Source organism: Puma concolor, chromosome A1 (assembly GCF_028749965.1).
Source record: "Puma concolor isolate L17-30 chromosome A1, mPumCon1.1.hap2, whole genome shotgun sequence".
Lineage (NCBI taxonomy): Eukaryota > Metazoa > Chordata > Mammalia > Carnivora > Felidae > Puma > Puma concolor.
In genome coordinates this window covers 214,551,258-214,578,774 of record NC_141667.1, presented here as the reverse complement: position 1 = coordinate 214,578,774, position 27,517 = coordinate 214,551,258, and the positions used below count along the sequence as shown (strand labels likewise).

General features: G+C 41.3%; 1 protein-coding gene across 3 annotated transcripts in view; it reads left to right on the top strand.

Moving 5' to 3' along the window:
* The first annotated feature begins 17,202 nt into the window (after window positions 1-17,202).
* The window catches only part of EPSTI1 (epithelial stromal interaction 1), a 99,310-nt gene continuing 88,995 nt past the window's right edge, over window positions 17,203-27,517 (top strand). The window contains exon 1 of one of the 3 annotated variants that reach the window (XM_086711544.1): window positions 17,203-17,533. In XM_086711544.1, coding sequence (XP_086567670.1) covers window positions 17,355-17,533 — 179 coding nt within the window. In that variant the 5' untranslated portion in view covers window positions 17,203-17,354. The remainder of the gene's footprint in view (window positions 17,534-27,517) is intronic. The other 2 variants (XM_086711537.1, XM_025924354.2) reach the window with 2 other exon arrangements.

Sequence of the window (27,517 nt, the reverse complement as noted above, 5' to 3'; positions counted from 1 at the left end):
GGGCTGGAGGCTGCACCTTAGGCTGTTAAAAAGTGCTGAACTAGGAGATTTGATGAGCTTCCAGGTCGGTGAACTCAGGAGCATCCTGCACCCCAGTTCTAAGGCGATAGTGAAACTCCTGTGCTTGGCACTCTTCTGGACTTTATCCTATGCACCTCTTTATCTGGCTGCTCATCTGTATCCTCTATAGCATCCTTCAGAGGAAACTGGTTAACAAAAGTAAATGTTTCTCTGAGTTCTGTGACTTACTCTAGTAAATTAATCAAACCCAAGGAGGCAGTCTTAGGAACCTCCAAATTCTAGCCAGTCTATCAGAAGCACAGGTAACAACCTGGACTTGTATTTGGCATCTGAAGTGAGACTGAGGTTGCAATTTTGTGGGTCTGAGCCCTTGGCCTATGAGAGGTACAGATACGAAAAAGGGAAGATCAGAAAAACCCTGTGGTATTCAATCAGAATCAGTGTAAATTCCGTTTTATATTTATCTCATAGTCTATCTGTATAAGTTTCTATTGCTACTATAAAATTACCACAAATTCAGTGACTTAAAACAACACTCATTTATTAATTGGCTCTTAGTTCTGTAGGTCAGAAATCCAAGGGAGTTCAGTTGGGTTCTATGTTCAAGGTCTCACAAGACTAACATCAAGGTGTACGTCAGGCTAGGCTTTTATCTGGAGGCTCTGGGAAAGAATCTGTTTTGGTCAGGTTGTTGACACAATTTAGTTCCTTGTGGTTGTAGGACTGAGGTCCCTGTTTCTTTCTGGCTGTCAGGGCCATTTTCAGCCACTGGAGGCCACCTGCATTCTTCAACATATTGTCCCTTCATCTTTATCTTTAAGCCAGCAACATTATGTCAAACCTTCTTGTGCTTCACATCTTTGACTTCTCTTTTGCTTCCAGCTGAAGAAAACTCTCTACTTTTAAAGAACTCACCTGAATAGGCAAGACTTACCTACCTGAAGCATCTGATTTGGGGCTTGAATGATATCTGCAAAACCACTTAAGAGCAGTACCTACATTAATGTTTGATTGAATAAATGAGAGACAAGAATCTTAGGGAAGCTATCTTTAGAATTCTTTTTTTTCCCATATTGTTATGGGAATCATGGGAATTAATCCCAATGGATTAAAATATCTGTATGGATGGATATGGAAGAGTGTGTGTGTGTGTGTGTGTGTGTGTGTGTGTGTGTGTGTGTATTTTCTATACATGTCTTTGGAAAGAGCTTAGAAACAATGATACCGCAGTAAAAATATATATACCTTGCACTCAAATGGTTTCCAAATATCATTCCTTACTAAATGGAGAGAGGGTTTCTTGGATAATTGTATGGTTGAAGCAGGAAAAGTACAAGATAAGCCTGGAACATTTTGTAACAGAAAGTAAGGAAGTACTCAAAAAATGATGGGGACAGGTCAAAAGTATCAGGAGCCAGCATGAAGGGATTTCTCATTGGCCAAATGTGGCAATCTAAATAAATAATGATAATAATGGATTATAACCCATTGAATAAAATAGATACCCATGAGTCCTTATTTGTATAAATGGATATATAAGGGAAAAGAGAAAACTCTTCCTTAAAGCAGAATGTCACCTAATAAGTGTTGAAGAGATGATGGAGCCAGAATTAATTTTGCAATCAAAAATGACTCAGGAAAAAAATATCAGTGGATGTTAAAACCAGTGTGTAAAAGTCTGATGAGGAAAGGGATATTTACATAGTCTCAGAGTATCTTCCCACAGATGACAGACCAGTTGCTTATTAATTATTCATTAAGTATACAATGGAGAAATTGAACATGTACTATTTTCAGCAAATGATAATTGCATGACCAATATTGGAATAAACTGCCATAATACATTTCCCAATCTGGTGTACTGAGGAAAAAAGACAACCTCTGTTGTATTTCTGCCAAAATGCATAGCTTTATTGGAATCTTGAGGAACCATCAGACAAACCTTTGCAAAGAACACTGCAGAATTACTGGCCTGTACTCTTCAAAAAATGTCAAGGTCACTAGCAACAAGGAAAAATTGGGAACAGGTCTAGCTTGAAAGAGATAAGAGTCACGACAGCTAGATTGTTCTAGACTGGATCTTTGATCACGAAGAAAGGGGGAATGGGGGAAAACGTTTGCTCTTTGTTTGCTTAGTTATGAAGGATTTTTTGAGGCAAGTGGTAAAATTTAAGTGGAATATGTGGCCTAGATGGTAGTATGGTATCGATGTTAATTTCATGATTTTTATGTGTATACTATGGTTATGTCAAAGAGTGTCTCCATATTTAGGAAATGCATGCTCAAGTATTTACATGTAATGGGGCTGTGTGTTGCTGAAGGTTGAATTGCGATCCCCCAAAGAGATAATGTTGAAGATCTAACCCTATCCCTGTGAATGTGTCCTCATTTGGAAATGGGATCTTTGCAGATATAATCAAGGTAAACTTGAAGGCATACTGGTTAGGGTGGGCCCTAAATACAATGACTGGTGTCCTTATAAGGAGAGAGAGATTTAAAAATTTTTTTTTTTCAACGTTTATTTATTTTTGGGACAGAGAGAGACAGAGCATGAACGGGCGAGGGGCAGAGAGAGAGAGGGAGACACAGAATCGGAAACAGGCTCCAGGCTCTGAGCCATCAGCCCAGAGCCCGACGCGGGGCTCGAACTCACGGACCGCGAGATCGTGACCTGGCTGAAGTCGGACGCTTAACCGACTGCGCCACCCAGGCGCCCCAAGGAGAGAGAGATTTAGAGGCACATGGACACACAAGGAAGGCCATGTGATGGCAGAGGCAGAGATAGGAGTGATACAGCTATAAGTCAAGGATTTCCAACAAATACCAGAAGCTAGAAGGCAAACACAGAACACATTGTCCCTCAGAGTATCCAGAAGGAACCAACCCTGTCAACACCTTGATTCCAAGCTTCCAGCCTCCAGAAATGTAAGAGAATACATTTCTGTTGCTTCAAGCCACCCAGTTTATGGTACTTTTGTTACAACAGCCCTAGGAAACTAAGATAAATCAAATCACTTGCTTGCTATTAACAGCAGCATCGTATGTATGTGATTTTCTGAACGTGAATATTTAAGAGGAACTGAAAGAGCTATACAATAATGTATTTCTGTACATGTAAAAATATTTGTTCTTTCTCTATGCACATATCTTTTATCCACATACCAATGGAAGTCTTGCAAGTGATGTCACTGTGTCTGCTGTGGTCAGAATATGTGTGTTAGGGTTGAAATCCTAACCCCCAAAGGTGATGGCATTAGTGGGTGGGCCTTTAGAAAGGCAGTTAGGTCATGTAGGTGGAACCCTCATGAAGGGGCTTAGTGCTTTTATAACAGAGATTGACAGAGCTTTCTCCGCTCCTTTTGCTATGTGAAGATACAAAACAAGAAGTCTTACCCAGAAGGCCCTCACCTGACCATGCTGGCACTTTGATCTCGGACTTCCAGGCTCTGGAACTGTAAGCAGTACATTTCTGTCTATAAGCCACCCAGTCTGTGGTATTTTGTTCTAGTAGGCCCAAATGGACTATGACAGTATCTTTTAATTTTTATTTTCTTACTGGATAGTATCTCCTTTAAAATGCCCAATACGATGAAGCAGAGTAAGATAGTGCAGAGGGTAGTAGAGAATTAGAGGAATTCGATTTGAAGCCTACTTTGAGAACTGACATAACACAGGTAAAAATGCCTAACCATGTCTGACACACAGCAGTATGTACCCAGTAAATGTATATGTAAATATGTGCGCACACACACACACAGAGGTGTGTGTGTGTGTGTGTGTGTGTGTGTGTGTGTGTGTGTGTGTGTGTGTAAGAATTCTTATGCAATATGGGGCGCCTGGGTGGCGCAGTCGGTTAAGCGTCCGACTTCAGCCAGGTCACGATCTCGCGGTCCGTGAGTTCGAGCCCCGCGTCGGGCTCTGGGCCGATGGCTCGGAGCCTGGAGCCTGTTTCCGATTCTGTGCCTCCCTCTCTCTCTGCCCTTCCCCGTTCATGCTCTGTCTCTCTCTGTCCCAAAAAAATAAATAAATAAATAAATAAATGAATAAACGTTGAAAAGAATTCTTATGCAATAGTTCTGAATTGCTTGCTTGAAATTAAAGATCAAGAAACTAACATTCTTCACAGGTTGTGTCAGGGTAAATAATGAGATAATAAATGGAAAATTTCTTTTTAACCTTGAACCTCTCCTGCAGAGAACATTTACATTATCTGTAAAAATGCTACCATCACACTATTGCATGCTTACAATACTATTTATAGATCCAGATTATTGGGTATGCCATTGTTAACTTGTTAAGTAATAACTATAAAAAACAAAAACCTTTATGATTTCCAGTGTGGAAGGATCACATTTGGCCCTGAAGTCATGTAAAAGCAAATGGGGAAGAGTGGTTGTACACAGAGGGAAACAGCTTCAGAGAGTCGCATAATTCGCTCAAGGTCATGCCGCTTTTAAGAAGAGACAACATGGGGAACTTTTCTTGTTTAAAATTCCTAAAGTGCCCGCGTCAGTCATCTCTTTGGAACACATCCTAGCCAGAAGTAAACACCTGGTTTGAAGCACAGATTGTTGATGGTACCAGAGAACGAATCCACCTATTACTATCATAACAGAATACTTTTGTTTGCTTCATTTATTTTCCCAGCGGGTTGAACATTCCTCTTGGCATATTCTGTAACTCAGGAGCATGTTTTTTTTTTTAATTTTTTAATGTTTTTTAATTTATTTTTGAGACAGAGAGAGACAGAGCATGAGCAGGGGAAGGGCAGAGAGAGAGGGAGACACAGAATCTCAAGCAGGCTCCAGGCTCTGAGCTGTCAGCACAGAGCCCAACGCGGGGCTAGAACTCATGAACTGCGAGATCATGATCTGAGCCGAAGTCGGTCACTTAACCGACTGAGCCACCCAGGCGCCCCTTTTTAATTTTGTTTTAATGTTTTTTTTTAATCTTTTTTGAGACAGAGACAGACAGAGCATGAGCAGGGGAGGGGCAGAGAGAGAGAGGAGCATGTTTTTTTTCTTGGATAAATACACCCCCGAAAAGGGAATAACAGCATGATGATGCAAGACCATTTGCGTCTGAAAAGCATTGCTGACAAACACAACTAGGAAATACAAAACATTGATTTTTTGTTAGGGTCCCGACTTCATGTTTTGTGGCAGCCTCTGTGTGAGTATGTGAGGTTTTGAGACCAAATCTACTGGGTTGTTTTAATCTACCTTGAGCAGTAAAGAACCCCTATCTAGTACTGACAGAGTACGAACTGTGCCACTTCCCGCACATTTTTCTTGTTCTTCCTACTTTACAGCCGTGATAAGTCATTGAATGCACAAGGGAGTATGGCTGATGTGGGCTTGCTCTTCAAAATACTTTTATTTCTATAACACTGTGCCACAAAACTCATGTCATCAAGCTGACGTCCCCATATTCCAGCCACAAGAACAGTGTGAGCTTCTCAGGGTCAGCTGCACGGGGGCCAAGCAGAACCCACAGAATCTCTGACAAACAGATTTCCCAGATGTGTGTTCAGAAGGAGTTTTGAAAGCACTGTCTTTCATCGATAAACAATGTTTATAGCCTTACCTTTTCCACAGTCTCCTAAAAAGTGTCAGGTATTCCATTCACGGAACAGCCTGTGTTTTAGTACACTCCGTGTGCATATTTTGTTGTCCTTTGTTCACAGGCCAGCCGATGAGTCTGCTCTATGTGGTACAACACCTACTCTATCACAAACCTCAAAAAAAAAAAAAAAACCCGAATTGTTGTTCTGCGAGCAGCCAGCACTTAGTCTAGGCCTAATGTTCTGAGAAATGACCTACGGGAAGCAATACAAAACATAAGTTCAAGACTTCTCCCTATATATATATATATATATATATATATATATATATATATATATATTTTTTTTTTTTTTTTTTTCAGTCTTCTAAGCTGTTGTTTTGTTACAGTTTAGTAACCTCTCTGTAATGTCCTTCTGGACAAAAAGCAAGCCAAGAGCTGCTCCTAAAGGAGCTGATAAGGATGCCTTATGAACTGTAGTGTTGTTTTTCATCTACAGTGCTGATTCTCAACTGTGGCTGTACATGGGAATCCCTGGCAAGTATGTAAAACCCCCAGTGTCCATGCCGTACCCCAGAACAATGAAATTGGAAATCTGGGGTGGGACCCAAGCCTCAGTGATTCTAAAGCTCTCCAAGTGATTCCAAAGTATAGCCAACATTGAGAACCACTGAGCTAGAATATAAAGAGTTGGTTCACCAACTGCAGTGTTGGTCAACAGCTTTTCCACCTTGTCTGTGATTGTGTTCCTGATCGGACTTGAGTTTCGGAAGTTCGGGTATGTCTGTTTGTTCTTACACTCTCAGTGTTCACCCCACACCACCAAAACATTGGCCTGACTCACTAATGCCCACTCCTGGATACCTATACATTCTTACGAACTCATGGGCCTAGATCTGGAGTAAGCAGGGAGAGAATTCTAGTTCTCCTTCGATATTGATGTTTCTCTTCCATAGTGATAAAATTCCTTCTATAATTTAAAACCAGGGAAAAGGACACCCAAATTCTCTTTTCTGTTTAAACTCACTTTCTAGGTAGTCTCATCCAACCACTTGACTTTAAAAACACTTCATAAGCTAATGAGTTCCAAACTTGTATCTTCAGTCTGGACATCTTCCTTGAACCCACACTTGAACTTCAACAGCTTACTCTACTTGGATGTCTAATAGGCTCTTAAAACTCGACATGTCCAAACGTGAGCTCATGACAATACCCTTCTTCACCACCAATACCAGAAATACCCGTCTCACAACCTTCCCTAACTTCATTGATGGTAACTCTATCTTCTAAGGCTGAAACCCTACATATCATACTTGACTCTTTTTCTACAAGTCAAATCCAATCTGTTTCTGTTCATCCTACACTTAAAATCCTGTTCATTATACTTTTAAAATATATCAAGAATCTAGGCATTTCTCACCACCTCTACTGTGTGTGTGTGTGTGTGTGTGTGTGTGTGCACGTGTGCACATGTGCATGGTACAAGCCAACATCATTTCTCATCTGGATTATTGCAGCTGCCTCTCAACTTGCCTCCCTGTTTCTACTCTTGCTTTTCTTCCTATCTATTCTCAAAATATCGGTGAGAGTGACCTTGTTAAAACATGCTATATCATGTTACTCCCCTGCACCAAATCCTCCAAATGCTTCCCATTTCACGCAGAGTAAAAGCCAAAAGCTTTACTATGACTTAAAGGACCCTATATGGTCTGGCCCCATATTAGGCTTTTATCCTCATTTCCTAGTACTCTCTCCTTTTGCTCACATCAAACTTTTTGTTGTTTATCAAAGACAGACATTCTCTCACTTCAGGATATTTGACTATATTCCATTTGCTCAAGGCTGAAATTCAGCTGGGTTTCAACATGGGGCCCTAGGGAATGTTTTTGAACTGTATTAGCTTTTATTGGGTGGGACATATGCTGTGATTGGTCAGTACCTGTGTCATATTGGTTGTTCAATGTTTTGAGTATCAACACGCTCTTCCTGTACCCTTGAATCCCTGAGATCCCTATCGAGAGGTCACAAGAAGATATTCCCTGGCCACCCTATCTAAAATTTCATACAGATTTTACTTCCCATTCAATTTCCACTTTAATTTTTCTCCTTGTACTTATATTCGTTGTCCATTGCTGCATCATGTATTACCCCCAACATATAGTGGCTTAAAAAAAACATTCAGTATGTGTTTCCCCCAACAGTTTCTGGAAGGCAGAAATTCAGGAGCAGCTTGGCTGTGTGGTTCTTGTTCACGTTGCACCAAGATGTCAGCTAGAGTTAGGGTCATCTTGATAGGGGCTGGAGGTTACACCAAATGGTCGTCTTCAAAGTTGGAGGAAACTACTTAAGGGCAAGAATAGCAGAACACAAGAATCATTAGAGGCCACCTTGGAGACCAGCTACCACAATACGACCACTGGTCCCCACAGGTTCACATGCAAGTTATCCTCATCTCCTCCCAAGACCCCCTCCCCCCAAGTCTCATGCCATTACAGCATCAGCTCAAAATCTAGACTCTTGTTATCTAAAGCAAGTCTGGTGCAGGTGAGACTCCACACATGTAGTTCTTGCGTATAGCTCATCCAGTATGGTTTCTCTTGACCTGAGACCTGTGAAGTAAAGGGTCAAGTTATCTGCTTCCAACGTACCCCACATAAAGTGGTAGGATGTGCATAGGATAACCAGTATAGGTGTTTATTCAAAGGGGGAAAATGGGAGGAAGTTGGTGCCATTGGGCTATAGCGATTCTAAAATCCAGCAAGATAGGGGTTGGTACTTCCTTGATTAGGACTCAAGGCATGAGAATAATTGTTTGTGGTATTTGGCTACACACTGTGGGCTTTAAGTTCTGCCCTTTGAGTTATGTTTCCTTTTCCATGAAAAACAACCCATGTATGTGGTTGCTGGTGTTCCCCGCCTGATCTCTGTCATAACGAGACTTTTCATTTCATCATGAATCTGTCCCTTTCAGTCCAAACTGGTGGTATTTCTGAAAATACAATTGTCTTAAAAAGTCTGAGGGGTTTTTTTATAAATCTTACTTGGGCTTATCCCATTGGACAAAAACCATATCTTGTCTTCTGTCTTCTTTGGTCTTCTGCCAGACTGTTAAAGGACAACATTTTTAAGCTTCTGAAAGTTTTATTCTTTGACTGAATGGTTCCTTGAGATATTTATTTCCTTGGATCGTTCTGATGTCTTCTTAACAAAGGAATTAATAGCCACTCTCGCATTTTCCACTTTAAATCAGGCTTTCATGATGGTTCTCTGATTTGATCTCTTCCTGGAGCCAATTCTTAACCTTAGCATAGTTTGCCATTTACAGAGGTTGAGAACTACCAAAATCAGCAATTCCTAGCTCCTTTTTGGGCAATAACCTTTCATTTAGGTTATCTCTATCTTCCCACATCTTACTATAAGCAGCAAGAATGAAACAGGCAGGACCTTCCACATTCTGCCTGGCTATCTCCTTACCCAGCTCACTTAGGTCATTAGGTACCTTTGCTTCCCACGTCACCACAGATAACGGTGCTGCTATCTAACACCAAATAACAGGGACCCCTTCTATAATGTTCCTAAACTTGTGCCAGCATTGTCCTCAAAGACTTTCCAGCTTCTGCCCTCAGAGCAATTCTGAAGCCAAGCCCATGTTTTCATTTTAGACTGCACCACACTTCCAGGTGCTATAATCTATAAGTTGTTTCCTGCTGCATTACAATTTATCCCAAATTTGGGGTAGGAAGCGAGAATCACTGGAGGCTGGCTTGAAATCTGATTACCTCAGTATTTAACAGTATCTAACACATTACATATTTTACTTACTTGCTTTGTGAGTTGCCCATCTAGAATGAAAGAATGTGGCAGAGGGATTTTTCTTTAATGTTTATCTATTTTAGAGACAGAGAGAGACAGAGCATGAGCAGGGGAGGGGCAGAGAGAGAGGGAGACACAGAATCGGAAGCAGGCTCCAGGCTCTGAGCTGTCAGCACAGAGCCCGATGCGGGGCCAGAACTCACAAACTGCGAGATCATGACATGAACCAAAGTTGGACACCTAACCAACTGAGCCACGCAGGTGCCCTGAGAGATTTTTGTTGGGTTTATCCACTACTGTAGCCTCAGTGTCTGGTTCATACTAGATACTCAAGAAATGTGTGTTAGGTGACTAAAGTAAGACTACACTTCCTGGCCTTTCTTGTAACTAGGTGTAGCTGTGCAACTAAATTTGACCAGTGAAGTGTGAGCAAAAGTGATGAGTACAATCTCTGGGTTGTACACCTAGAGGTAAACTCGCCCTGCAGTTTCCCTTTCTCCCTCCTCACTGGCTGGATTATTTATGCATTTGATGTAGATAAGGGAAGCACCCTAGAGAAGACAGAGCAACACAATAGAAGCCTGGACCCTTGACACCATAGTAAGTAACACCATCACTGTGCCAGCCCTGGCCTGCGTGTGCTGAGACTAGCACCTAAGAGACAATTTCTAAACTGCTAAATCACAGTTATTTTGAGTCTCGACTATTGCGGCTGAACCTGTAGTTTAATCTAGGTGACTTGAGTGAGAGGGGCTGGATAGAAACACCATCATGCCTGAAAAGAGCTTGAGGAAGTTAGAGAAATGGCCAACTAGCCCTTTAGGACGACGACTATAGAACTTCTCATATGTAGTATTACACTGTAGGAATATACCACCGTTTATTAGTCGGTTATCTTGTCTTTGCCTTATTTCGCGTAGTTTTCTGGTTTTGTTAAGATATAATTGATATCTGTCGCTGTGTAAGTTCAAAGTATACAGCAGGATGGTTTGATTTACAATCCATCTACTATTGATAGGTATGTAAATAGTTTCTGTTTTAAACTCTGATGAATCATGCTTGTACTGGACTTGGTGAGCATGTGAACAGTGAAATGTCTAGGTATGAAAATACTCGGCCCTAGAAGGTTCTGCCAATTTTCCAAAAAGGCGCTAATTTACCAGTCCTCTAGTGGAGCACGAGAATTTCAGTTTCCCATCCTGATGCATGGTAGCTTTTTTTTTCATTTTAGTAATTCTGTTGAGTGTATAGAGGTATCTCATTGTAATTTTAGTTTGCATTTCCATATATTTAATAGCCATTTGGCTGTCTTCTTTTTTTGTTTTGTTTATTTACTTATTTTGAGGAGGGGGGAGGGGCAGAGAGAGAGAGAGAGAGAATTCCAAGTAGGCTCTGTGCTGTCAGCACGGAGCCCAACATGGGGCTTGAACCCACGAACCCAGAGATCATGTCCTGAACCAAAACCAAGAGTTGGAGGCTTAACTGACTGAGCCACCCAGGTGCTCCTACGAATTTAAATAGTATTGATCACTATATTTATTGAGGATACCATGTTGGATACATGGTACTGAGCACTTTATGCTTACCTAACATGTATGACAACTATCTTCAGTAGGTTTAGAACTCATTCCATTCTATAGTTGAAAAAACTGAAGCCCTGAGATGTTCAGTGGTTCACCCAAAGTCTCTCGTGTTACAAGTAGTGGAGACAAAATCTAAACACAGGTCGATCTGACAAAGCCTGAAGCGTGCATGCTGAACCCTTGTTGAATAACACGGGATTCACTTCCTTTCTTCAGACTGCATGAAACTTCATTATTGTAACCATTTTCATCACCCTCCCTTTGTCAGAGATTGTTTTACTGGAGCCCCAAAAGAGAAGCCATATAGTTGGGTGGCTGCTGAGGACTACTCAGGAGAGTCTTGAACTCCAGCCGCTGTGGTATGCCTGCAGGGAATTCCTACCCCACATGGCACTCTTGGAAGCCTGCAAGGCCAAGGGAATTTCTAACATGACTCCTTTCTACAAGTAAAGCAAAATAGGAGGATCCTAAGTTTTATCCATAGAAATGGAACTCTTGTTGGCTGCCAGAAGATATTAGGGATGGAATACTGCCCCAAAATGTCTACAGAGTGCTCACGGCCTTCCAGTTATGCCAACAGAATTCCAGCTTCACTGGGGACTGTACTCCTGTGACAGGCGTTTATATATTGGTAGGTAAAACTATATACTGCTTTATTTCTATTCTGAAAGGGATTTCAAGATAAAACACACTGAGGATATAGCCCTATGATGTTTTAGCAATTGAAAGCTGGGAGCTGGTAGAACCAAAGTTAAGAACTCTTTGAGGACAAATTTAAGTATTATTGGAAAACATATAAAGTGCTTGCATTGACAGCTCAAAAAAAGCCACAACACGATCTTCCATTTATATGGCATCAAGGTGCAATTTACGAACCACTTCCGCAAATGTTATCTCATTTGGCCTTCACAAACCTCTGAAGGTAGATTGGACAGCTGGTCTTACTATGATTAATATTTCATCTTACAAATGAAGCAACCAAAGCTCGGAGAGTTTCAGTGTTTGCCCGAGGTCACAGAATTCTTAAATGGCTCTGCCGGGTCTCAAGTTCAGGTCTTTCTGCCCTTTGCCCCTATGCCATACTCTCTGTTACATACCTGGCTATACTTACAAAGGATGTGAATACCCACAGGAGTTGGCTTGGAGTTAAGACGTCAGGACAGTCAGAAGTTCCTTAAGAGAGGGCATTTTTGGAAAAGGCATAGTGGTGGGGTTTAAAATGGGTAGTGCTATGGAAAGTTTCTGTTTGGTTCATTTATCATGGCTAAAGAAACTCTTCAGGGGAATTTCTCTCCCATGCCACTGACAGAGTCTTCAGAACTTTCCCCAGTGAAGGGAAATTTCTTTCATCCCTGTAGCCAGCAGAGGTCTGGTGACAGCTACCATACAGTGTGACAACTCAGAGATGGAAGCCATTACGCTTTCCTCAGATATGAATTTATAAACAAAGAAATGCAGCCACCTTCCGGAAGATCGCAAATATTATTAAAAGCACATTTCTTCTCATTTCCTCAAGTGACAGTATTCATTGTCATCAGAAAAACAGAGCGAACAAATGTACATCTTTCCGTTTCTACACTATGAAGCTCACTATTTTAACACAGTTAAAGAAGAGGAATTCTAACCCAAATTTAGCATGTTTTCTATTCACAAAAATTTGACATGTTGTACAAAGCACTGTCTATTGTAAAGATTATTTGACCACATAATTATAGGGATGAATGTTGTAGTGCAACGGTTTTTATTAATGTTGATTCTAATAGGTTTACAGACTTTGCCATAACCGTTCTGGGAAATAATACAAAGCTGCTCGTGGGGAAATTATAACAAATGAAAAGCATTCCAAATTCTGGATTTTGTCAAAAGACATATATTGTCACAATCATCTTCCAAAATGTAGAAAGCTCTATGTGGACTCAGAAGACCTAAATTCGGTTCTGCCACAAAGTTGTCACACAATACTGGAAGTCACTTGACTTCTCTAAGTCTCTGTTTCCTTCTGTCTAAAATGAGGTGATCTTAATCAAGGGGTTAGCATAAGAAGGTTCTGTCTGTTCCTCACTGTAGCTGCTGGGTCTGATGGAGTGAATGGTCTGTGCTTATTATTAATAAATATTTATTACCTGAACTTAAGGTGACTTTAATTGTAGCATTCCATGATTTATGGCATAAATTTAAAGAATTTCTAAAGAATGTGATATTGCCACAAATATGCTCTTATGCAAACACACACACACACACACACACACACACACACACACACACACACAAAATGAGGAGTGCCTGGTAAAGTAGTCACTGATTCACGTAGATCCTTTGTTGGAAGAGAGAAATCAAATCTTTAACTGCTGTCCTCACCCTACTGGATTAATCTAACATTTCACTGCAGAATCAAATTTAAGGAAGCATGACTTTTTGGAATTTTCAGAAATTAAGATTTTTCTCTTTCTTTCTCTCTTTCTTTCCCTTCCTTCCTTCCTTCCTTCCTTCCTTCCTTCCTTCCTTCCTTCCTTCCTTCCTTTCTTTCTTTCTTTCTTTCTTTCTTTCTTTCTTTCTATCTTTCAAGTAGGCTTCATGCCCAACACAGAGCCCAGTGTAGAGCTTGAACTCAGGACCTTGAAATCAAGACCTGAGCTGAGATCAAGAGTCCAATGCTTAACCAACTGAACCACCCAGGTACCCCTAGAAACTAAGATTTTCACTGAGACATTTTATGACAAGAAACAGCTGAGAATCTATGTCTGTATTTATTCACACTAATGAGAGAGTAATCGAAGGCAACTAATTTAAAAACCAGATATGTATCTTCATTTAGATCCTTGGAAGATAAAAGACATACTTGGATATGTTAGCATAAGCCCAAATTGGTGACGTTTCTTCTTGATTTCATCTTATCTTTAATCTTATCCCAGCACGCTGGGCTAAAACTGCTCATTGTAGCCTTGAATTGCCATTTCCTATCAATGTCTCATTTTACAACGTTTTCCTTTGTGTATCCTTTTGAATCGTCTTTTTCTTTCCAATTTAGCTTCCCTCTTCCCCAACCAAAATATCTTTTGCTTAGATTAAACTCCTTTACCTAAAGAATGAATAAATGATTATTTCCGGATGCAGTTACATTTTAAAAGAAAGCCATTTCCTAAGGGAATCTTTAATTGGCCAAATTTCAGGCCATTTAACAATCTCCCTAGATTTCAGGTAATCCCCCTTGTCCCTTAAAATATACAGGTAATTGTCTAGTACAATGATTCCTTGAACTTTCAAAGCCATGGAGCTCTTACTCAAACAAAATCAGGTAGCAATCCAGTAAATAGAAGAGATAAGGGCTGAGGCAGGGGTGGGGATCCAGAATCTTCTCCACTCTCCCTATTTCTCTCCACTAGCCATTGCTGCAGAGGCACACATCTCTGAGCAACCCTAGTAAAAGGCCAGCCCATATCTTCACACAACTACACAGACACATAAGGTGAAAGAATATGTGATATGCAAATAGATAACCCACTCTCAAGTATCTTAAAGGAGCCTGTAATGTCTACTGCAATAATAAACCACATTCACATTTTTTAACACTTTAGGAATGTAGCAAAATGACAAATGAACAGAATAAGCAATCTAGATTTTGCCTATTATCCTCTATTTCTTTTTTTTTTTTTTTTTTTTTAAATTTTTTTTTTTTTCAACGTTTATTTATTTTTGGGACAGAGAGAGACAGAGCATGAACGGGGGAGGGGCAGAGAGAGAGGGAGACACAGAATCGGAAACAGGCTCCAGGCTCTGAGCCATCAGCCCAGAGCCTGATGCGGGGCTTGAACTCACGGACCGCGAGATCGTGACCTGGCTGAAGTCGGACGCTTAACCGACTGCGCCACCCAGGCGCCCCTATTATCCTCTATTTCTATTTCATGTTTGCAACTTGGGTGTGCTACGCGGTCGGGTTTTAAAATAAATACGGTCAACCGACTGTATTCCTTGAAGTCAGCGTTACTCGTACTAGTTCCTTTAGAAGAACTGATTTTCCTTTATTCAAACTTTGAATTGAATCCAATCACCAAAACAACTTCTTTCTTATCCTCTGAAATAAAAGTTCCAGTGGTATTTTCCCAGCAGTTGACAATTTGAAGAAAATTGCCTCCAGGAAGATCACCCAGATCCACTTTTGGGGGGACTCTGGAACTGCTTTTCTCACCCTGCAGGCACCTACAACCCGGAAGTTCCCCAATCAAAGTCTTTCACCCTTGCCAGAAACCTGTCCCTCCTCTTGGTTACTGATGAATGGTTCCGCTTTCCTCCTATACACAAAGCTAAAACCTTATAGTTACCATCAAACAGCAACCATTAAGTTACTGGGACTCTAAGCTAGGCATATTATCTAGATCAGGATTTTCCAACCTCAGCACTATTGACTTTTTGGGCAGGATGATTCTCTGTTCTGGGAGGCTGCCCAGTCCATTACAGTATATTTAGCAGCATCCCTGGCCTCTACCCACTAGATGCCAGTAGACATACCCCTCTCCCCCTTCTAGGCTTCACAAAAAATGTCTCCAGGCATCGTCAAATGTCTGCTGGAGGCAAAATCAACTGCGTTTGAGAAGCGTTGATGTGGATTGTCTCTTTATTCCTCACAGTATCCCACAAGGTACATATTGTAACTTCATTCCACATAACGCAGATCAGGAAACTGGGCCTCTAGGGAATTGAGTGACTTGTCCTTGGTCATGGGGCCGGTATGTGGCAGAGCTGGGTTTCAGAGTACTGTACAAACTGTCTCCCCATCTGTCCCATTTGCTACCTCTGGAGCTCAGGTCCCTTCTGCATCTAGTTTTTTTTTTTTTTTTAATTAAAAAAAAAATTTTTTTTTAACCTTTATTTATTTTTGAGACAGAGAGAGACAGAGCATGAACGGGGGAGGGGCAGAGAGAGAGGGAGACACAGAATCAGAAGCAGGCTCCAGGCTCTGAGCCATCAGCCCAGAGCCAGACGCAGGGCTCAAACTCACGGACCGCGAGATTGTGACCTGAGCTGAAGTCGGACGCTTAACCGACTGAGCCACCCAGGCGCCCCTAGTTTATTTTTTTTTTAATCCAACTATGTTAACCTTTCATTTGGAACGTCACGGTTTTGTCCCCTCCTTCCTATTTCCCATGCTGTTGCCTTAGCTCAGATTTCCCACCTAGATTATAATAACTAGGCTTTTAGTTTCTCTCTCAGATTTCAGCCTCTTCGTTTTTCAATCTGTCTTTCACATTGCTGATAGAACTTTCTCAAACATATTATTACATAACTGCCCTACGGAAAAACCTTCTGTGCCTCCCACGTTGCCCACAGCAGGGTTCTCGAAAGGTGGTCCCAAACCAGCCTCATGGGTATCTCTAGGACACTTGTTAGAAATGCAAATTCTTGGGCAAGCTGAGGGCTAGGCAGCAATGATTCTCCAGGCGGCCTTGCTCAGTAATTGATCAAACATTCAAGAAGTATTAGTTTCATACCCGGTCTGTGCAAGACATTGGGCAATGATTCGACTATGGAATGGAGATTTTTTTCCTTCCAAATTTGGACTTGCAAGACTCTGTATCTGTAGGTCTGGGGGGGTGAGTCTCAGCATCCATATTTTTAGAAAGCTCCCAGACGATTCTGATGTGTAGTGGGTTGATCATGACTGTCCTAATGCTGGCTATACAAAAATGAGAGAAATCTCTTCCCTCCCATAACCTATGTGGTAGGAGACACGTAAGCAAACGCTAATGCCGCCATCATAAATAACAAGAGCTTGCTTCCCCTCTTTTGGGCTTTGGCTTTTGATTTCACTTTTGGCTTTTGATTCCACTTCACATTTCCTTTAACTTGAATGTATGTGCACAACAACGTAAGGCAAAATTTTGTTCAGATGATTTTATTTATTCACCTAATCTCTGACGTTCCAAGGTTAATCTATTGTTCAGGGTCTCAAATTTCCAGCAGGAACCTCAAATTAGGGGTTACCTATTACACAGCCCTAAAGTACCTTTGAGGGTTCTAGTCCCCTTGCGGCTACCTCCTCATCAGGCGTCCGTGGTTGATCACAGGTCTCTTCATTATCCTCTAAGGTGGCTGCGAGACCTTGAACCACCACGGGTAGGGGCGGAGCAGGCTCACTTCTCCCCGCCAGGGCGGCGCAGCGAGAGCCTTCACCCGCGCTGAGGTCAGAGGGCGCCCGAGTGGAGCACAAATGGGGAAGTCCTCCGGGGGCGGGCGCACCTGCAGCTGCTGGCGGGAAATCGAAACTCAAGCTGTTGAAACCGCTGCCCCTGCCCTTTCGAATCTCATCTCGAGACTCCCGAGGCGTCCCAGCCCGCGTCCCCGCCGCAGCGGCGGCCGGGCACCCGCGGACTCAGAGCTATGTTCACCCGCACTCCGGTGGTGGGCTCCGGGCTCGGCGCCCCCCCCGCCCCCCGCCCGGCCCGGGACCCCCCCGGGCGGCCTCGGGAGCCGGGCCAGCTGCAAGGTCCCAGACCGGGTTCGCAGGCGACCCCCCAGAGCCCTTCGCAGGAGAGCCCACGGCTCGCCGGCCAGCGGTGGTAAGGACTTAACAACCCGGCTTGGGGGCGGGAGCCCAGACCTCAGACAGACTCGCGAGCACTTCCTTGATCATCGGAGTTTGAAACCACGGGGGCCCAGTAACGGGGTTTCTGAGAGAGTGCAGGCTCGTTTGCCTACCCAAAAGCTTTCAGGAATTATTACCTTATAAATTGAGTGTGCCAGTCTGCGGTTCTTTGCTAAATAACAGCTCTCGTTCCTTTCAAGAACATTGCTTCCCCGATTCTCGTGACTGGCTACAGGATTGAAAAGACGTGTGGAGAACTCGCCTGAGCTTCCTACGAACTTTACAGGTGTCTCCAGAACTCATACTCTTTAGCATGAATTATTGTTTTCCTTCCTGGTTTAAACCATCGATGCCCTTAAGTGGTGTCTCCGCGTCAGCTGCCGGGGCAAGGGCGGAGAGGGAATGTGTTATGGGGTAGATGCTCCAAATGCTGGCTCTGGGAGCACGCTTGCATCTCAACCAAGTTCCCAGATAAATGACCTCTTAGGACCAGAGGAGTAGGAACGGGTGAGGTCGAGAGTGGCCGCAGGGTTTCCTGTCATATAGGTAACCTTGATCTTGGTCTTTGGTTCAGAGTCTACAGTTGGTACCCTGAAAACGTTTGTTATGCCGCGTCAGTGATCCTCGCTTTCCTCCCAATGGAAGGAGCTTCTTTAACAGGATAGTATGGCTACACAGGGCTCCGGAAGTGCTGCTTCTGTGCATTGGAATCCTCTGAATAGTTTCATTTTCAGTTCCCCCCTTTCCATCAACTTGTAGTCGCACAAAAGACCTGCTGGTTGCCAAGGAACAGTGTATCACCATATGACCCGTAAACAGTAACTTTTCTTTCATCCCTTAACTTTGAAAGAAGTCATGAGTACTGGGCTTTCGATATTATTCCACTTAGGGTTGCCCTTAGATGGGGTGGGTGACCCGGGTGGTTGCAGTTAGAGATTGCCGCGTTTGTCACCTTTGCGGAATGAGAGGTGTCTTGCTACGATAGAGGTTCATTAAATTCAAGTAATCTCAGTAAGCTGTAGCATTTAATGTAGCAGAGGTCATGGGCATACAGTCTCAGGTTGATGATGAACGCCCTTTACATGCCTTTTTGTTGTTAAAGAGCATCTAGTTAGATACAATCATTTATTTGCAAGCTCATATCATCTCATAAATATTAGCATTTGCATCTATCTGTTTTTTCTTTTTCTTTTTTCTTTCTTTCTTTCTTTTCTTTCTTTTTTTTTTTTTTTTTTTTTTTTGGCTGTCAACATCCCCAGAATCTTGCTGGACCAAATTGCTCGGAAAGGGGCGGTTTTCTAATTCATTGTCCAGGCCTCAATACCTGAAGACCTCACTGCATACTATTTTGTGATTTTTAAGATTTGCCGATAGACCATTAGAGAGTACATGGGAGAGTTGGCTTTCACAGAGCTCTTTTATTTTTAAAAAATGCGAACCGGTTGCAATAAGTAGAGTGTTATAAGACTCATTCCCTTTTAGGTGTTCAGTAGAGGAGATCCTGTTTGGACCACTCCGAATTCTTACATCTCCATTAGTCACTTCTATTGTTTATTCTCACTTGTATCCTTTAATGGAACTGGAAAACCAAGGAAAATGGTTGAGTGGTAAATAATATCTTAGTAAAATGCACACACAAACCCTAAAAGAGGGCTTTATTCTTCTTTTTTTTTTTTTTTTTTTTTGGAGCGGAATTATAGCATTTTCTAGTGGGAAGTAGAGAAAAAGGAAGGATGAAGTGCTTAATAAGCTTCATTTGTTCATTCTCAATATGTGCTTATTTACATGACAAAGGATTGGGATTTAACCTTGTATTGTGCACATCTTTCCATTAATTCCTTAGGGAAGTGCCAGTGAGGGCACAGGAGCATGGGCTTTGATGCCAGACTCCATGTTCTCATTCTGCCATTACTTGCTCTCTGAACTTCAGCAAGGTGCTCAAGGACTTTATGCCTCAGTTTCCTCATTACTTAAAATGAGATAATACCAACCTCTGAGGGCTTCTTTATTTGTGTGTAGGTGTATGCGTAAAACAGAACTTCATGCCTGGCAGGAAGGGAATGTCCAGTAAATGTGGGATGCTGACAACCTTAAATTCATTTAACAGATGTTAATTGATCAAGTACTGTGCCGTCACCCTGAAGCGGAGTATTTGTACATTGTAAAAACACACTGGTTTAAAACACCTACTTCCATGTGGAGATGTTAAGGCAATCTCTTAATATTTTAAATGAGTCCTGAGAACCTCCAAATAGACTCTAAGGCAAGGCTGTGTTCTTGACTATGTTTGGATTTAAATAATTATAAGTGCTAATTCATGTTGGCTTTCCCAATTATTTTTAGTTGGTGATTTTTATCTTGTCCCTAGGTATCATAAGCAATTTACACAGATTTAAAGAGAAGAAAGGCTTATATATACTTCGAATCCAAAGTAACAATTTACCTTCACTGTCCCTTTCAATATTTTGCTTTTGTAAAAAAATTTTTTTAAATGTTTGTTTATTTTTGAGAGAGAGTGAGAGAGCACTAGCAGGGGAGGGTCAGAGAGAGAGAGAGAGAGAGAGAGAGAAAGAGAGAGGGAGACACAGAATCCAAAGCAGTCTCCAGGCTCTGAGTGTCAGCCCAGAGCCTGACATGGGGCTCGAACCCCCAGGCTACAAGATCATGACCGGGGCTAAAGTTGGATGCTTAAGCAACTGAGCCACCCAGGTGCCCCAATATTTTGCTTTTTTGTAAATATCTCCCACTCACTTATATAATTTCTAGATAAGTATATGATTAAAGCATGGGTTTAATCTTATATATGAAGAAGGAGATTTTTCACCTGACTTTACCCAATTCTGGGCAATAGACTCTTGCTTGTGATAGTAACACAGGGTTCCCTCAGTTCAGGTACTTGTCTATAATCATACCCGGAAATAGTCCTTTAGCTTGATGCCATTTAAAGTAAATAAAAAGATATTCTGAAAATGAACCTATAATGTGGAATCTTGCTATACAATTTACTTTAACATCAGGTGAACTGAATTTGTATATAAATTAACATATTTGTGGCCTACTTTATGCTGAGAACTGAAGAGAGTTAAAGATAAGCAATAAAATAACATGTAACAGTTAACATGTGAAAGTGTGTTATGTATATTAACTCAGTCCTCACAACAATCCTGTAAGAAGAGAGGATCTCTAGCTCTGGATATTTAATTACGAATTCAGGGACAAATAACTACTCAACAAGAGATAAGCCCTTGTATGGCTTATAGTCTAATTGATGGGGTACACAGTTATTAGGTAATTATAGGAATAACAGTATATGCACTATAAAGGAAAGCCAGGGTCTGAGTTCGTCTTGGGAGCAGGAGAAGCGTTACCAAGAAGTGACGTTTGCGCCGCAGTCTACAGGCTGGTTAGGAGGCGTGTGGTTTTTTTTCTGACATCAAACACATTATTCCAGCACCAACCAGCTTCAGTTCAATTCAGTTCTGACACTACCCAGAGTTGGTGCAGACCCCACAGGTTAGAGCTCAGTTTCACAAAACTGCCCCTGTTTCAGACACCAGCCACAAATGGGGTCCCCAAACTACCCACACTTCTGCCTGGCTGACTACAGATGTGGGGGTTTCCGTGACCTCTCTTCCCCTAGTTTTCTAGAATGAATCAGAGAAATCATGGAAACTGTTGTGCTTACGATTACAGTTTTATTATTAAGGATACAATTCAGGAACAACCAAATGGGACAGATGCAAGGGTAGGGTAGGAGGGTGGGGCATTGCACAGAACTTCCAGGCCCTGTTTAGGTGGGCCACCCTCTCCGCACTTGGATGTGTTCACCATTCTGGGAGCTCCTCAGTCCTTATTCAAGAATTTTTATTCAGCTCCATTACACAGGCATAGTCGATTAAATCATCCTCTAATCTCATGGTTGGTTTTCCTGGCAAATCACTCCTATCCTGAAGCATTCTGGGATCCTCTCGTTAGCATATAATCAACACTCTTATCACGTGGAATCCCAAGGATTTTTGGAGATCTGTGCCGGGAACAAGGGTTAAGGTCTAAGTATTTATCTTTTATTATACCACAGGAGTTTATGTGGCCCCTATGACAGCCAGGGAAACTTTGTGTTCAGATGTCCTTCAAAAGAACTTACTGTGGGGAGCATAGTCAACTGGTAGCCCCAGCTGCCACCGTCCATTATGCCCTTTATTCTGAGAGCACTCTTATTCTGCACCCTTCCAGCCAGTGTCCGAACTTTCCAGGGTACTCATGGAAGCGTGTTCCTGGCCTATGTGGGACTTCTCTATTGGGCAGCTTTTGCCAGAAGACTCCCCACTGAACTCTCCGAGATTTTCTCAGAACTATACAGCAGTCTGAGGCTCTTCCCGCTCAATCCCCGCCTCCCCTCTCTCCTTTCATAGGTATCAGACCTGCTCGTGTTCTTGAGGCTTTCACGGCCTACCCGCGCGCATTCCACTTTGGTCCTTCCTAAGCGTTTTCCCCCAAAACATCTTGCATGTCTAACCCTGTCCTGATGTCTTCGAATTGGAGGACCCAAGCTGACACAACCTCTCAGATACACCACAGCCCTGATTACTAACTGCTTAGACTCGATGCTGTTGAAGTGCTATATAAGTATACTAGGGAAACCCACTCCTTTTTCGTATTTCCTCCCTTTGCAGTTCTAGTTCCCTCATTTCCTTACTCAAAACTTCAATACTTTTCCCAGTTTGCTGTGCTCCTGGGAAGGAAATAAACCTGGTAACTCATACCCTTTGTCCTTTTCCCTTTGTCCTCAAAGTCTCAAGGAACAGTGAAGGGAAATAAAGGATGGCTTGATAAGACCACTTATTAATGGCCACTTCCCAATTTTTCTCTCTTTTCTCCTTAAAGAGCACTGTGAAACATTAGTATTAAGCATTTTATAGATATAGGATGGGGTATAAAGTGGAACATATAGTCATTAAGTTATAGTGTTCAATTTTTATGAGCATCACTATTGGAATAATTGTTGAGTATATTCTGAATCCTGAAATATAATGTCTTATGTCTAAGACAGATCATCAAAAACTTATGTTCTTGACTCACCTCACTTGATTCTGAACTGGCTACATAAAATAGTCTTAAATTAAGTACAAGTTTTTACAAACTTATAAGAACTGCTTTCACTATTTCTTCTTCACCGCAATGCCCCAAATTTCTCTTCTGAATCCTCATATGACTCTGAGAAAGTAAGCTTTTGTTTATAGATGTTAAATGGCATGAAAGCATCAGGTTATTATTCCTCCCTGGGGATGGAGAGCTCCAAGCCGTTTTAGTGCTATGAAATAATAGTACATGGGAAGAGAAAAATCTATGATTGATTCCGATGAGTAATCTTCTTGACGGCTCAATATAGATGGCTATTCATTAGAGGACTATAACTCAATCTTCAGGCAAGGCTCATAAGCATTCAGAAAGTTTGTAAAACAACAGTGTTTAACTCTTAATGATAATTATATGGCTCAATGAGCTTGTTAGGTGTCTCAATGATTACTATATTCTAGTAGCAAACTAATCAGTAGAACTCTGCCTATCTGACTTATTTTAGAAATGAGCTGTATGGCAAAGCATTCCAATACTGTGGTAGCTTAAAGTAAATTACTTGTGACCTAGAATAGTCAAAGTGGGCACCCCGAGAGAATAAAACCAAAATAACAATCGATAGCTTGAACTCTTATGTCTTGAACTCTTAACCATGTGCTAGACCTCGTACTATGCATGTCCTATAATTGCTTTTTCTTGATACAGTAAACACTTTGCCACTTTACAGTGGAGGAAACTGAGTCTTTGGAGAGTAAATGATGTCCCGGAGTCTCATGGCTTTTTTTTTTTTAGTAAAAGAAGCAGCACTCAAACCTGAGTCTATCTACCTAGATCCCGAACATGATACAGAGCGGGAGGAAGGAGTGGGAGTGCAGCTAGCTAAGCTTCCATCAATTGTCATATTTTCACATCAAGAAGATAGAAATTCTGTAGGCTAAAGGGAGTGGCATTGTACAAACGGTAATGTGACCTTTATGTACAGCTTTAAAATTATTTGGACAAAGAAGTCGTTTGCAAGAATGAAGTTTCTGTGGGGGTTCTCTCGTCTCTGCTGCTTTTCTTAAGTGACAGCTTGGTGGGCTTGCATTAAAATAATTCTCTTACTGTTTCTGTTTATGAGCAACCTAAACAGCATCCTGCCTTCCAGTGATCTTTCAGACTTCTGACCAAAGGCTAGTGTATGCAATGCATCTGACGTTCATGATCTGGTACAGGTGTGGGTAGGTAGGAGTTTATATATAACTGAAAAAGTCTTCACAAAACAACTCTCACCTTTCTTCTATGTGAACACTGACCTTTTCTACACTCATTTGTTAAAAATAAGCCCATTAAATTGGTTTCATGACCCATTAGTGGGTTACCTGTATAGTGTGAAAAGCATGGTTCTGTGCGTGGCAGAAGAGATTGCTGGAGTGGATGGAAAGGAGAGACAGTCTGGTTTGCTTAGATCCACTTTCTCTTCCTGTTTAGACAGGAGGATCGAAATTATGGTTGTGTTTAGAAGGAATTTCCAACTTTTCTGCACTGGATTTCACCCCTCGGTATGGAATACACTTGGCAGTCCGCCAGGTCTTGGGGCGCAATCACTTTTGCTCAAATACAATATCAAAAATGAGTGGGCATTTCTCAAAAAGTCTTTGACAGCTAAAACAGTGAAACAATAAATCAACAGGATGATGAAAGCCTGAAAATACATAATACCTGCAATAATCAGGGGACGCATAGCAGAAATGAGAAAAAAGAAACTTAGTTCAATTACACAGTAAGGTTACTTAACTCAAAGTCAGTAGAATGCTGTAAGGTTATACATATTGTTAAGGTTAATTGCATCTATTCAGAATCTATTTGAATCTGAAACAAAAGCTTAACGGGGAAAAAAAAATCATCAAAGATGAAGACTGCTTTTGAAGGGTCTGTTCTGTATCAGAGAATCAGCTAATGACGATCTTCCTTTGTTCTGTAATGTTCATAATTTTCCCCCCAAATATGAAACTTAAAAGGCAGCCTGTTAAAATCCGATAGAAAACCTAAAGACGTTTATCATCATTAACACTCAAGGGCTAGTATTGCCCAGTGTATATTTTACTGGTGCACCAGAGAGTGGAAATCCTATGCGACCTAATCTTGTAAGCAAATCTGAGCCCCTGCTTGAAGTCTTAATTTTAAATATTTCCTCATTGAAAAATTCTTTTTTTTTTTGGAATGTTTCCCCTGATTGTAAAAATAAAGTTATATCTGCTTATTATAAGAACTCAAACATTACAAAAATAATATACAAAGTGAAAGTTCCCTGCAATTCTAATCCTTAGAAATAAACACTTCAAATGGTTTGATATGATGACATTTTAATTAATTAATTAATTAATTAATTTTAATGTTTATTTTATTTTTTTTTTAATTTTTTTTTCAACATTTTTTATTTTATTTTTGGGACAGAGAGAGACAGAGCATGAACGGGGGAGGGGGAGAGAGAGGGAGACACAGAATCGGAAACAGGCTCCAGGCTCTGAGCCATCAGCCCAGAGCCCGACGCGGGGCTCCAACTCACGGACCACGAGATCGTGACCTGGCTGAAGTCGGACGCTTAACCGACTGCGCCACCCAGGCGCCCCTTAATGTTTATTTTTGAGAGAGAGAGAGCGCGCATGAGTGGGGGAGGAACAGAGAGAGGAGACACAGAATCTGAAGCAGGCTCCAGGCTCCGAGCTGTCAGCACAGAGCCTGGTGCGGGGCTTGAACCCATGGACTGTGAGATCATGACCTGAGCCGAAGTCAGATGCTTAACCAATTGAGCCACCCACGTGCCCCAAGACATATTTATTTTTAAAGTGTAGGCTGTGCTTTTTGACTCTTTAGGCCCCGTAGAAAGTCTTAGAGCCATTATGCCTTCTGATTTCTATTGCCAATAGAAGGTGACAGGCAGGAGAAGATATGTTCTCTTTCTAATTGTTATTTTAAAATGTGATTGCCCGCTGACTTACAGGCAGATTCTATTCTCACATTGATTTATTATTCAGTTGTGCAAGGAAACAGCCCTCGTTCTAACACTGGAATCTTGGATAATATCTTTTATGTAGTACTCTTCCCCCACGTTTCACCTGACTATGTAATCATGAGGAAGTCATCAATGTTTCACATTCAGATTGTGAGGCATTCTGTAAATTCTATTAGACAGTTTACCTGGTGTATTAGGGTTCTCTAGAGAAACAGAACTAATAGATTACATATATGTACTATATATTATATAGATTATCCTTATAAATATATAATATGTATTATATATGTAATATGCTTATATATTGTATATGTTTGTATTAAGAGATTATTATTTCATATAAATAAAGAAATTTATTATAAGGTTATAAGGTATTGGCTCACATAATCATGAAGGTGGAGAGGTCCCACGATCTGTCATCTGCAAGTTGGAGACCCAGGAAAGCCACTGTGTAGTTGGAAGTTCTAAAACTGAGAGAGCCATGGTGTACATTCCCCTCTAAGTGTGAAGGCCTGGGAACCAGGAGTACCAAGGGCAGGAGATCAATGTCTCAGCTCAGCAGTCAGGTTGAGATTGGTTTCCACCTTCCTCTGCCTTCCTTGTTCTGTTGAGGCCCTCAAGGGACTGGATGATGCCCCCCCCCCCCCCCCCAAGAGGAAGGGCCATCTGCTTTACTCAGACCATGGATTCAGATGCTTACATTTTTCAGAAACACCCTCATGGACAACCCAGAAATAACGTTTAGCCAGACACGGGGGTATCGTGTTGCCAGGTCAAGTTGACACACAAAGTTAACCATCACACCTGGACTCTTCAGAATTGTTAGTCATGAAAGGAAGAAAAAAGTCAAGGAAACAGTCCAGGATTATAGGAGTCTATAGAGACTTGTCAAAAAACAGGCCTGTGTAATCCATGATTGGATCCAAGGTGTGGTGGGGGTAGGGAAGAATACTTAAAAAATTGGAACAGTTTAGAAATTTGTACAGAGACTACATAGTAATATTAATTTCCTTGGGTGTGATAGTTTTTAATGTGTAAGTAGGGGAATGTCTTTGTTCTTGAGAGACACGGGTTAAAGTATTCAGGGTTATGCATTAATGACTCTGCAGCTTGCTTTTATATGGTTCAGAAAAAATAAACATGAAGGGAGTGAAAGAAATATGTCCAACGTGAGCAATCAGTAAATATAGGTAAATAGTATATGGGTTCTCATTTTACTAATATTTTAATTTTGCTTATAGGCTTAAAATTTAAGATACAAAAATAATTTCAGGTGATATTCTAAAGTTTTTTATGCCTCTCTCTTTTTTCCTTTATTCTTTTGGAATCTGGATAAATTAAAAGAAAGTTTGTCATGGAGCTGTATACTTAAGATTTGTGCAGTTTGCCTAAAAATATTATATCTCAATAAATAATTTAGCAAAAAACCTGGGCTCAGAACCATGCTGTCTTCTACAGAAGACTATATACTAATCTTTAACGAGAGATTTATCAACACTACTTTGTTTCATGTAGTGGTTCTTATGACTCCTAAGACATGGATGAAAGGAAAGAATCAGGAACTAGGATATAGATGTGAGCGGCAAATGCCAGAATCAGGAGGTAAAAAGACAGAAAAACTAACTCACATACATTGTTGAAGAAGATGGGGCAAAGAAATGGAATCACAGCATATGATTCAGGACTAGGTTTTATTACATATGGTAAAGGAGGTGTCATATTACACATAGGTTATATGTAATTATTATATTACAATTATGTATAATACAATATCTCCAATTAGGTGTCTTGAGCAGAGATGGCTTTGTCTATTTGTTTCTCACCTATGAGAGAGGTCTGAAGGTAGCTAGCCTACATGTGATGTAGTACAAATAACAGGAAGCCATA